Source organism: Neophocaena asiaeorientalis, unplaced genomic scaffold (assembly GCF_003031525.2).
Source record: "Neophocaena asiaeorientalis asiaeorientalis breed wild unplaced genomic scaffold, Neophocaena_asiaeorientalis_V1.1 scaffold618, whole genome shotgun sequence".
Classification (NCBI taxonomy): Eukaryota; Metazoa; Chordata; class Mammalia; order Artiodactyla; family Phocoenidae; genus Neophocaena; species Neophocaena asiaeorientalis.
Genome location: NW_020173978.1, coordinates 282,307 through 293,845, shown reverse-complemented (window position 1 = coordinate 293,845; position 11,539 = coordinate 282,307). Strand labels below are relative to the sequence as shown.

Sequence of the window (11,539 nt, the reverse complement as noted above, 5' to 3'; positions counted from 1 at the left end):
CCTAGCCAGCCTGGCAGGTGAGGAGAGGCTCTCAGTGAGGGGATCCTGAAGGACAAATTTGAATTAGGAGTTGGGAGGGAAGAACATTCTGGGCAGAGAGAAAATCACACGCAAGACACATTCAGAGTAGTAACAAAGTGAAGATGCAGCTGAGGCCAGCAGGGCCACATCCTGAGGGTAAGGAGTTTCTCTGCAGGCAGTGCAGAACTTCAAAGGGTTGGACGTATGACCACAACACCTTAGAAAGTCACTCTGGCTGTGGCAAGGAGGGAACTAGGTGGAGACAGCAGGTCGAGGACAAGGTGGCCTACAGTGGCAGCAGGAATGGAAAGGAGAGTTAGACGCAACAGCCCCATGCCTTGGTGCCCAAGAAGAAGTGGGGTGTGAGGGGAAGAGACGCTTATGACAGGGATAGATAATGCCTAGGAGGCAGCTGGGTATGTCACCCAGAGCTCAGGGGACAGCTGGGCCGAGGGCAGTGAGTGAGCTAGGATCAGCAGAGTGTAGATTTGGGTATTTAGCCAACACTTAAACAGCCTTTGTCATATGCCAGGAACTTTACAAATACTAATGCATCGAGTCCTTACAACAGTCTTCGAGGTAGATACTACTATTTTCCCATTTTACACAGGAGTAAACTATGGCACAAAGACATTAAGTAACTTGCTCAAAATCATTCTGCTACTAAATAGTAGAGCAGAGATTCAAACCCAGACAGTCTAGCTGCAGAGTCCTGGCTTTTAGCGCTCTCCTGCCCATCCTGGAAATAGTCTGCAAAACGCTGGGACTCAGGAGAGACACCGTAAGGTAATAAAGGAGGCTGAGAGTTCTAGAGTAAAGCCTTGAATCTCAACTGAGCGGACCCCCAGAGGTCAGCCCCTATCACTCAGGGACAGAAGTCCCCTTCAACACCTGGTGACTGGCAATGGCCGTCCCACTGACCCTCCTCCATGCCCCAGGTTGGGGAAGGAAATGGGAGTGCCCAGGTTCCACCCTGTTGGGTCTGCCATGTACTCCAGATGCTTGTTGTGTGGCTTAAATCTGATGCTGATGTAATAAGCGAGGCCCAGGCCCAGCCCACGGATGTCCTCCCCGCCACACAAGGGGTCTGCCTCTGGGGCAAGAATGCGGCCCCAGTCTAAAGGCAGGCCTGTTGTACCAAGTACTTGACATCATTCTGGTTTTTCAGGATCCTTTCCACCACTCTGGTTTTTCAGGATCCTTTCCACAGGGCCCCTCTCGGCTGTCTCCCCTGCTCCCTCCTCAGAATTCACACGGCCCCTCCTCAGCCTCGGTCTACCCTGGGTGCCTGAAACAGAAGGGCCCAAGGACCAGGACCAGCTTAGACCGAGGATGAAATTTCCACTGCTCCAAAAGCCACTGTCCTTTGCTGCCTCTGGGCCTTTCTTCATGCTGTCAGCACAGAAGGCAGGCCAGCTGGGAGGAAAGGGAGCCCAGCCTGGGTCTCCTTGAGCCTCCACCCAAAGGCTTCCCTGTTCCCTGAATGCTGCAAAGAGGCAAGCAGATGCCAGTTTAAATGTAATTTTTTTCCACTTTTGCCAGAGATAAAAAACAGAACAATACAGTAATCCCCCCCAACCCACACTTTGTTTTTAAACGAACAGGCCAGGTCCTGCCAGGCCTTCTTACCCACTAAATGCCACCCCCATCCCTGCACCCCTACTGGCCCTGGAGCCTCTGGGGCAGTGGGAAGCTGTCCTCCAGCTTCAGGCTTTGGACTAGAGCTCCAGCTCAGGCAGGGGAGTTGTGGCACTAATGCCAGAGCACAACCTTCCTGGCTTGGTCCACGCTCACCACGTGGCTCCCAGAGTAGCACCAGGCCACGGCATTGACGGCGGCACTGAGGAGAGGGAGAGGCAGGCTTCAGGGGGCGTCCACTGCTGGGCTCTGCCCCTCATTACTGAACCTGGGCATTTTGAAGCCCTCTCTGAGCCCATCTCCTCACCTGTAAAATGGGCTCAGAGGGCTGTGGTGAGAGCAGACCCAAGTTCACATGGGAAGACACCTTGTGAACTATGAAGGGCTCAGGTGGGGGGGCAGGGAATGGAAGGTACGGTACAAGGGCTGGGGGTTCCAGGATGCCCAGCACGTCAGGACCTGCAATCAGCTTAGCAGGACTGGGGCAGGGTGGGGGGTGGGGTACTGGGGCTGGGGTGGGCAGGTGGGTGGGCGGTGGCCGTGCTCACCAATGGGGTCCCCGAAGGCTACTCTCCAGTTTCCCAGTGTCTACATCCCAGATGTAAAGAGCTCCATCCCAGGAACCTGCCAGTGCGTAGCTTCTGTCTGGGCTGCAGGGGCCACAGCACAGCAAGAGAGAGGAGATTAGAGGTAAGGACACAGACACAGACAGATGGGACACACTCAGGCATGGGTGCTGTGCTCTCATGGACACACCTGAACACAGCTTTGGTCCAGTCAGAACCGCACCTGAAGCCATCAGCCCTGAGAACAGACAGGGTCGGGTCAGAATGGAGGTGGCTCAGCCAGGAACTTACGGAGCTTCCTCTCTCCGGCAAGGGCTTAGCCACCCCACCAGGCCCTGATCCAGAGGGGCCTCCAGGGAGGGCCCCCCGCTGACGGGCCTTTTACAGGGGACAAGGCCCAGCTGCCACAGCCAAAGCCACAGGATCAGTGGGCACAAAGCAGGTACCTGAACACCTGGCGGACATTGCTGACACGCAGGTCGATGACCTTGAGTGTGTCGTCTCGGGAACAGCTGAGCAGATGCAGCTGGTCGTGGCTGAGGCTCAGGGAGGTGACCCGGCCCTGCACAGGGATGACCTGGGTGCAGCGGGGTCCCCTGAGGAGCAGGGACAAAGGCGAGGATGAGCAGCAGCCACCCTGACAAGGCTGCTCCTGACAGACTAACCAAGTCCAGAGGCGCCCCTGTTCTCAGGCCACTAAGGCCAAGGCTGACAACTAACCTCCCCCTGCAGCCAGCCCCTTCCATCAGGAACTTACTAAACCCTTGGGTCACTAAAATAAGTGCTGGGGGCGGGGGCGGGGAAGCAATGAAAGTCTGTCTTTAAATATGTGAAAGAGAGTGCAAAGGGTTTCAAAAGGCAATCTCTGCAGATGAGTAAGAAGCAGCCTGAGGCAGGCCTGGCACTGGCTCTGGCACTGGTTCCAGCACTGGCTTTTATAAACCATTCAAGCCTAATGCTGGGCTCTTAGGCTCAGAAAACAATATAACTTTTGTTCCTTTTGACTAAAAAGTGGTGATTATATGGGAAAAAAGAGATTCTCCATTTTGGTTGGCAAGACCCAGGCAGGGTCCCTTGGTTGGACCGAGGGCCAATAAGAAGGAGGCACAGGTCTCCAAGGGCAGCTGAGCCTTCAAGGGGCCAAGCCCAGCACAGAGGCCACCAGAGCCTCGCTTCCCCAAGGTACCCTCAGCAGCTCCATGGCTAGAAAAAGGAAGAGAATACAGGAGCCCTGCCCCCACCTCCACCACCCACAGCCTGCGCCTATCACCTGCTGTCCCAGAACCGGATCTTCTGGTCATTGTGACCACTAATGATGACATGGTCCCCACACACCACATCGTTACAGTAGGAAAGGACATTGATGGTCCTGGAACCTAGGGACCAAGGAGTAGAGCCCCAGCCTCAGAGAAGGGTTATCAGGAGCCAACCCACTGGATGTATGGAGAAGCTGAGGCCCAGAAGCCCCAGAGGTAAGGTGTCCTCCCAAAACTAGAACCCAGGTCCCCTGTTTCCCAGCCCAAAGCCTGAGGTCACCTAGAAACCAGGGAAAGCATCATCGATGGGGGGATAGAAGAGGGGCCTTGGGAGGTTTCATTCCAAATGCCTGTAAATCTTGAAGCCACTCCCAGAGAGCAGGCTGAGGTCCCCCATAGCCTGGCAGGGTCCTGGCCGTTGGGAAAGGGGAGGGTTGGGCCTCACAGTAGGCTCGGCCTAGGTCCCACTCCTTCACTGTCCGGTCCCGGCTCCCGGTCACCGCCTGATGCATCGTTAGCTTGAATTTGGCAGCCGTCACCTTGTCTGTGTGTCCAGATAGTGTCTCCTGCCACCATCCCAGATATGCATCAAAGGTATGGCCAAGACTCCATAACAAACCCCTCCAGGCCCAAGGCATGACCCCTGACCCCCAGGCTGCCTCCCCAGTCAGGCCTCACCTTGGACTGTGCCTCCCCAACCTTCCAAAGCTGGGCGGCCTTATTGTAAGTAGCTGCCAGTACCTGGGAGCCCTGGGGAGATAGGAGGGGAAAGGATAGGTCCTGAACCTGGGCCTGGCCAGAGGCAACTGCAGGCCAGAGAGCTAGGGTCAGGGCTGCCTCAGAGCTTCCCCCAGCCCAGGTCACCCAGGTAGGCAGGGGAGAATCGAGGCCCAGGGAGGAGGATTGTGTAGGAGCTCTAGGATACCCGTGATGTTCCCTCAGGCCCCAAAGCCCCCACCTGCCCAGTGTGGAAACTGGGGGAGGGACATCCTATGCCCCCCAGGTCCTCTCACCGAGGGGTCAAAGTCCACACTGGTGATGCTGCCGCCAGCTCCTTCAAGGGTCTGGTTGGCCTCCAGGCGCCCTGGGGGGACCAGGAGAAGGGACAAGAAGTGAAGTCACTAATCTCACGAAACAGAGGAGCCTGGACTGTGAGTGGGAAGATGAATCTCTCCTAAATTAGAGGACAGAAGTGCTGGGCCTGTTCTTGGGGGAGCGGCCAGGGTTGGGGAGTGGGGGTGGGGGTCTAGCTGGAGGCTGCACCTTCCTGAACTGCCAGCAGAGGGCCCCGGGGGGCTGCAGGTCATCTCGCGGATGTCTGGAAAAGACCAGAGAGAAGGGACTGTCCCTAGGTCACATGGCAAACCAGAGCCAGGCCAGCTGGAGACTCAGCTCCTCCAGGAAGCCTCTGGGAGCCAGCTCTCACTCCCCAGTACACCCCCCGCTACAGAACACAGAGTAGATAGCTAACATCTGCCTCATGACTGAGTTCTGAGGGCTCAGTGGCACTAGACGAGGAGGTGGCCTGCTGGGGGGCCCCAAGGGACCTGCTCCTCAAGGGCCTGTCCCTGTAGAACCTCGTGACATGGTGCCTCCACCACCCCAACAGGGACCATCTGAGCTCAGCCCTCCCCACCCCGCAGGGCTCGACTTCAGGAAGTGGGAGGCTCTGCCCTTCTTAGGAGCAGTGAGCCCAGAACTCTTGCCACTGCCCACAAGAATGTCCCAGGTGAGGAAACGCAAAGACTCAAGACCCTTCCCACCAAGGAGCAAGCTGAAGATGAGGCTGGCCTGTGGGCAGGGACCCTCACCTCCCACGATATTCCAGAGGAGGATGAGGCGGTCAGCCCCTCCAGTGGCCAGGAGGCTGCTACTGGGGCCAAAACGAACAGCATTGACCTCAGAGAGGTGGGCATCCTGTGGGGAAAAGGGGAGGTCGGTGCCCCTGGTCCTCGCCACACACACCTCTTTGCTCACACTCACAGCTCTCTGTCACGCATCAGGTCTCTGTTCGAACACTGAGTTTCAAACTCAGCCCCACCAGGGCTCATCACCTCTGACTGGACCCCTGCAGCAGCCTCCCGCCATGTTCCCAATACTCCACTACCTGGCCTCCTGGTCTCCCGGCCTCCTGTCTCTCCCTCATTATAAAATGCCAAAGGGCTCCCACCACAAGCTGTGGGAGGAAAACTCCTGCTCCCAGTGAGGGGCCCATTCTTGCTTCCCCAGCCTCCTTGGACCACTCCTGGGACCTGCACTCCCATATTGTACCCCATGCACTTGGCCCAGCTCCTCCTTACCAGCACATCCTGAGCTCGGGTAGGAAGTCGGGCGGCCACGCACACAGGGATGCTCTGGTATCGCTGCTCAGGGGCTCCCCCAACTGAGTGGCCTCTCCTCTTCTTGAAACTGCAGGAGGAGGTCAGGAGGGCATTCAGCAAGGCCTTCTGACACGGGAGCCTCGAGCTCTCCTGAAGCAGCAACAACAGGAAGCAGACACGGAAGGCAGCAGAACATGGCCAGGAGGTGCAGCAGGCACGGTCCCCACCAGCCTCTGACCCAGGGGTCAATGTGGAGACAGTAGGGGCACCAAGACAGGCACAGAGGCAGGGCAGGGTTGTTGGTGGATGCAGAGAAACCTCGGAGCAGGGTTTCAGTCCTGGCCTGGCCACTGCTTGGCACTGTGACCCTGAACGAATCCCTGACATTTCTGAACCTCCATTTCCCAAATGAGTAGTAGCTCCTTTCTGGCCTCAGGCTGGAGCTTTTGGTCCCCTGTGACGACCCAGGATGAAGGCCAGAGCCTGGAAGATAGCCAGGCAGGGGCTGGGAATGAGGCCATGCACCCAGCTCCTGCCTCTGGGACTCAGCAGAGACTCACACACAGAGTGCTGGGCAACGTACGGAAGGACACACTGAGACACATACACAGCCCAAGCCTGGGCTCCAGGAGCCTGACACATGCATCCAAGGGGCCCAGCACCTTCACACACATGTCGGTGCACACACACACTTACTCCAGAAGCCCCTTCACCACATCCACACAGCGGGACAACGTCAGGGAGGTGGCGGAGGCAGACCTGGAGCAGAATCGAGAGAGATGTGCTAAGGGACTGGCCGGTGGCTGTGCAGACAGCAGTCATTCATCCCTACACTCTTGAGCCTGGACAAGAACTTTGCTCCTCCAAGGCCAGGAGAGCACGATGACCCAGAGGAGTCCCAGGAAGATGGAGGAAGGGAGGGATTTGGAATGAAGTCTCCCAGTTTCACCATGATGGTTAAGACCTGCCTCACCACCCAAGTGCCCCCCAACAAAATTTCATGGGAGGCTGAGCTGGGGCCTATGGAAGGGGGTGAAGGTAACCCCACGCTGAGAAAGCACAAGGCTGGGAGAAGGGGGCTGGGAAACCTAGATCCCAAAAATACCCAGGAGATCATGTGTCCTGAGATGACCTGGCCCGCCAGGGCTAAGGCTTTGGGGACTGCATCTCATGCCCCTCCCCAGGGTTCCTTCACTACCCTGAGGCCTGGACACCAGCGACCTGCAAGAGAGGGCTGCAGGGGCTTCCCTGGTGGTGCAGTGGTTAAGAATCCGCCTGCCAATGCAGGCGACACGGGTTCAAGCCCTGGTCTGGGAAGATCCCACATGCCGCGGAGCAACTAAGCCTGTGTGCCACAACTACCGAGCCTGCGCTCTAGAGCTCGTGAGCCACAACTACTGAGCCTGCGTGCCACAACTACTGAAGCCCGCGCGCCTGGAGCCCGTGCTCCGCAACAAGAGAAGCCACCGCAATGAGAAGCCCAAGCACCGCAACGAAGAGTAGCCCCCGCTCGCCGCAACTAGAGAAAACCCGCGTGCAGCAACGAAGACCCAATGCAGCCCAAACTAAATATTTTAAAATTTTTTAAAAATTAAAAAAAATGAAAGGACTGGAGGAGAGCTTACAGGCTGGGGAATGCAGGGAGGGCAGTCTCAATGCCAGGAAAATCAAGACAGATGGGGCAGACTGGGGGTGAGGGGCATCCAAGGACTGAAGCCTCAATCAGGTCCCACCCATATGAGCTCCCATCTACACATGCTTCACAGGCATTCAGATACGCTTACCTAAGCTTATACACACATATGCTCTGATGTCCCTGTGTGTATGCACACACATGCCTGTGACAGCTGAACCCTGGACCTTGCCAACAGGTTCCCTCCTGGTCACACCCTTTCACCAGCCTGACATCCCACCCCCAGAGCTCTGGTCCTGGGAAGGAGAAAAAGGGGGTGAGGACAGAGGTTGGGGTCCCGGAGGTGGCACTGACCCTAAGTGGCTCCAGGCACTGGAGGTCAGATCTGTCCTGGGGTCCATCCTGTACCCCAGTCTCTTCTCAAGCCCCCTCTCAACCCAAGAGCTGGCCCAAGGTCCTAGAGGAAGACTCTGGGATGGGACCCAGCTCAGAGCTGTGGGACAGTGCTCACCTGAAGGGCCTCTTCCATTTCTCACCAGCCTCACTCTCCAGGAACGCTGGCTCAGCTGCCAGAGCCAGAGTGTCTGCTTCCTCTCTGATCCCATCGCCTAATGTGTCTGGGCTCCTGGGGGAGAGAATTAAGCTCAGAATGGCTAAGGGACCAGGCCAGCCCCTCCGCGCCACGGTGAGGATGTGCAGACCCAGAGATGAGGGTGTCCCTGTGGACGCACGTGTGGCGGGCGCAGGTGCTGGCTCCTACGACCACACGTGTCTGCACGTGTCCTGGGCTCGTTCTGCCTGGGGGCCTCGGCACCGCGGCTGTGCACACTTGCAGTAAGGTGCACCGGCGGCCGCAGGCAGGCGGGGGCGGGATAGAACTGTAGCGGCCCCGGGGCAGGGCACTGCAGAGGCCGCGGGGCAGAGCCTCGGCAGGCAGGTCTCAGGCGCATCCTCATTCTTACTCGCTTATGCTCACTGTCCGCTTGGCTGCCTTCTTCAGCTCCTGGGACACCCGCGCCTGCTTGGCCCTGGGATAGAAAAACTTCCTGAGAGTCGGGTCGCTCCCGTGCCCGGAAGGCGGGGCCGGCCCCGCCCCGACAGGCCACGCCACCGCTCACGTCCCCGAAGGGCGGGCCCAGCGCTCTCACCTCTCGCGGCGCTCGTTGCGCAGGTTGCGCTCGGCTGCGGCGCGCGCCTTGCGCCGCACCAGCCGATCCAGCAGGTCGCGTGCTTCCTCCTCGAGCCTGCGCAGAGCCGCCTCCTGGTGCCCGACGTGCACGCGCAGCGCCTCATAGGCCGCCCGCTGTGCCGCGTTCAGCGCGCGCCGCGCATCCACCTGTCCCTCCTGCTTCTCCCGCGCCTCCTGCAGCTGCGCCACGCGGGCCTCCAGAGCTGCCAGCCTGGAAAACGCGGAGAACCTCCATCACCGCCCTGGGGAACCAGTCTTGGAGCTGGGACAAACTTGCCCCTGGCCACGCGGCCAGCCGGCCGGCTAAGCCACGTCTCCGACCAAGCCTTCGCAGTCCTGCAGTTCCTGGCCTCTGCGACCAGCCACAGGCCTGGGGGCGTTTGAGGACGTGGGGAAAGCTGTCGTGCCCTTCCGGAGACCCGCGGGGTGACCCTGTCCCCTCCCCCTGGCAGTGATGGCCCCAAGCCTCCCCAAGGTGCGCAGGGGTGACCCCTCTCGCACCGCCCGCGCCTCACCTGCTTTGCCGCTCCTCCAGCTGTGACTCCAGGGTGCCCAGGGCTGCGCTCTTCTCCACCACCTGGTAGGCCATCTGCAGCGGCGGAGGGGCCGGACAGGTAGGCATGGGTGCCTCTGGGCAGGGCCTCCAGCCCCTCTCTGGCCGAGAGGCTAGTAGGACGGGGTCGGCCTCTCCTCTCACCTGACCCCTAGCTCAAGAGAAAGCTGAGGCGCAGACAGGCGTTGCACCAAGCACAGGAATGCACTGCTGTTTCAGGGATCAACGGAAGGGCCTTAGGCTCTTTAGCCTAACACCCGAGTGTCAATTCTGGCAGTGCCACTTATATTCTCTGTGACCCGGGGTAGTCATTTAACCGCTCTAAACCAGCTGTTTCTTCACCTGTCCAGTGGGAATGGTTGTGCTTACCTCATTGGGTAACACGGAATTACTGTAAGGAACAGTATCTCAAATAATGATGATTGGTTCTATAGCACTTAAGTGTGCTAGGTCTTATTCCGAGCACTCTACAGTATTAACTCTTTTAATCCGGTAGGAACTGCCATTCTCCCCCATTTTACACATGAGGACATTGACACAGAGAGGTTCAGTGTCTTGCCCAAAGTCACACAGCAGAACTGAGATCTGAACCCAGGCCACCTAACATGCTCCAAGTAAAGCGCTGGGGTATAGGAAGGGTTCAAGGGATGTGTGTTCTTTTCCCCACCTCTCCAAGCCCTGGCCTACCCAAGCGTAGATCCCAGAGAGCAAGAAGGAGCTCTGAGCAGAGGCACACAGGCTAACAGGAATGGACTGTGGGAGCGCCAAGCCCAGACTGAATACCAGAGCTGCCCCCAGCCCCAGAGTGGGGGTGAGCGTCATCTCATCTGTCCCCTGCCCCACTGAACAGTCCTTCATCCGAGAGCCAAGAGCTGGGGAAACCACAGAACTGAGGGGTCTGTGGGAGAGACAGATGCTAAGCAAAGCAGTTCCCACCACTGTGGCAAGAGGAATATGAAATAACCAAGGCTGGGGGCTCTTGCTGCTGACCTGTCCCTGTGTTCTTTCTCACATGGGCCTGGCGAGAGATGGGCTGAGGAGCAAGGCTGGTGTCCACCTGCACTGACTCCTGGTGTGAGTGGGCTGGGGTTGGCCCAGTTTATAACATTTATAATTCCTTCCACCATTAAACAATCTGATCATCACTTCCACTTCCTCACCTGTCATATACTTTCACTGATGTTTTGGCATTCAGTATTTTTTTGATGCTTTTCAAAATCCAAATAATAGAGATGGAAAACAGATTAGTGGTTAGGAGTTAGGGATGATTGGAGGAGAGGGGCGAGTTGTGACTACAACAGGGTAGCAAGAGGGAGATCTTTGTGGTGATGAAATAGTGCTGTATCCTGATGGGCATGCAAATCTACACAGGTGACAAAATGACAAAGAACTATATACACTTCATACCAATATCAATTTCCTGGTTGTGTGTACTATAGTTACATAAGATATAACCAATGGGGGATATTGGGTAAAGGGTGCACAGGACCTCTCTGTACTGTCTTTGCAACCTCCTGTGATCTATAATTATTTAAATAAAAAGTTAAAACAACAATAATACATGCTTGTTGTGATATGTGAAACAGTACTAAGAATTAAAGAAAAAGCCCCTCCCCATCCCTTGGCATATCCAATGGGAACTGAGTGGTTTGTCTAAGGACATGATGAGGAGGCAATGCTGAGGGCGAGGGGTGCGTGGAAGTATCCCAAACAAAGGGAACCATGAGCTCAGGGACAAGAGAGTGGCAGGAAATGCAACACTGAGGCCGGAGGACTCAACTTGGGAGCCAGGCTAAGGAGCTTTGGAAAATATGTACCAAACTGATCATGGGGAGAGGTGGTGAAAGGGGCTTCCACTTTTTTACTGTATGGGCTTCTGTTCTCTTGAAATGTTCACAACAAGCATGTATTTGTATATTACTTGTCTTTCTTTTAATGGAGATCATTTTTATTTAATTAATTAATTTATTTATTTATTGCGGTATGCGGGCCTCTCACTGTCGTGGCCTCTCCCATTGCGGAGCACAGGCTCTGGACGCGCAGGCTCAGCGGCCATGGCTCACAGGACCAGCCGCTCCGCGGCATGTGGGATCTTCCCGGACCGGGGCATGAACCCATATCCCCTGCATCGGCAGGCGGACTCTCAACCACTGCGCCACCAGGGAAGCCCTGGAGATCATTTTTATTATTAAAATATATCACTCTGGGCTTCTGGGCTTCCCTGGTGGCGCAGTGGATGCAGGGGATATGGGTTCGTGCCCCGGTCCAGGAAGATCCCACATGCCACGGAGCGGCTGGACCCGTGAGCCATGGCCGCTGAGCCTGTGTGTCCAGAGCCTGTGCTCCGCAACGGGAGAGGCCA

At 57.0% G+C, this 11,539-nt stretch overlaps 1 protein-coding gene across 2 annotated transcripts in view; it reads right to left on the bottom strand.

The window, feature by feature from the left end:
• Window positions 1–6: 6 nt before the first annotated feature.
• The window catches only part of ATG16L2 (autophagy related 16 like 2), a 16,597-nt gene continuing 5,064 nt past the window's right edge, over window positions 7–11,539 (bottom strand). Inside the window, exons 4-18 of one of the 2 annotated variants that reach the window (XM_024753303.1) lie at window positions 9,140–9,213; window positions 8,584–8,835; window positions 8,398–8,463; window positions 7,947–8,060; window positions 6,499–6,561; window positions 5,782–5,890; window positions 5,293–5,398; window positions 4,495–4,565; window positions 4,160–4,231; window positions 3,927–4,047; window positions 3,496–3,601; window positions 2,672–2,821; window positions 2,416–2,463; window positions 2,208–2,309; window positions 7–1,861 (exon numbers count right to left, since the gene is read on the bottom strand). In XM_024753303.1, coding sequence (XP_024609071.1) covers window positions 1,774–1,861; window positions 2,208–2,309; window positions 2,416–2,463; window positions 2,672–2,821; window positions 3,496–3,601; window positions 3,927–4,047; window positions 4,160–4,231; window positions 4,495–4,565; window positions 5,293–5,398; window positions 5,782–5,890; window positions 6,499–6,561; window positions 7,947–8,060; window positions 8,398–8,463; window positions 8,584–8,835; window positions 9,140–9,213 — 1,542 coding nt within the window. In that variant the 3' untranslated portion in view covers window positions 7–1,773. The remainder of the gene's footprint in view (window positions 1,862–2,207; window positions 2,310–2,415; window positions 2,464–2,671; window positions 2,822–3,495; window positions 3,602–3,926; window positions 4,048–4,159; window positions 4,232–4,494; window positions 4,566–5,292; window positions 5,399–5,781; window positions 5,891–6,498; window positions 6,562–7,946; window positions 8,061–8,397; window positions 8,464–8,583; window positions 8,836–9,139; window positions 9,214–11,539) is intronic. The other variant, XM_024753304.1, reaches the window with a different exon arrangement.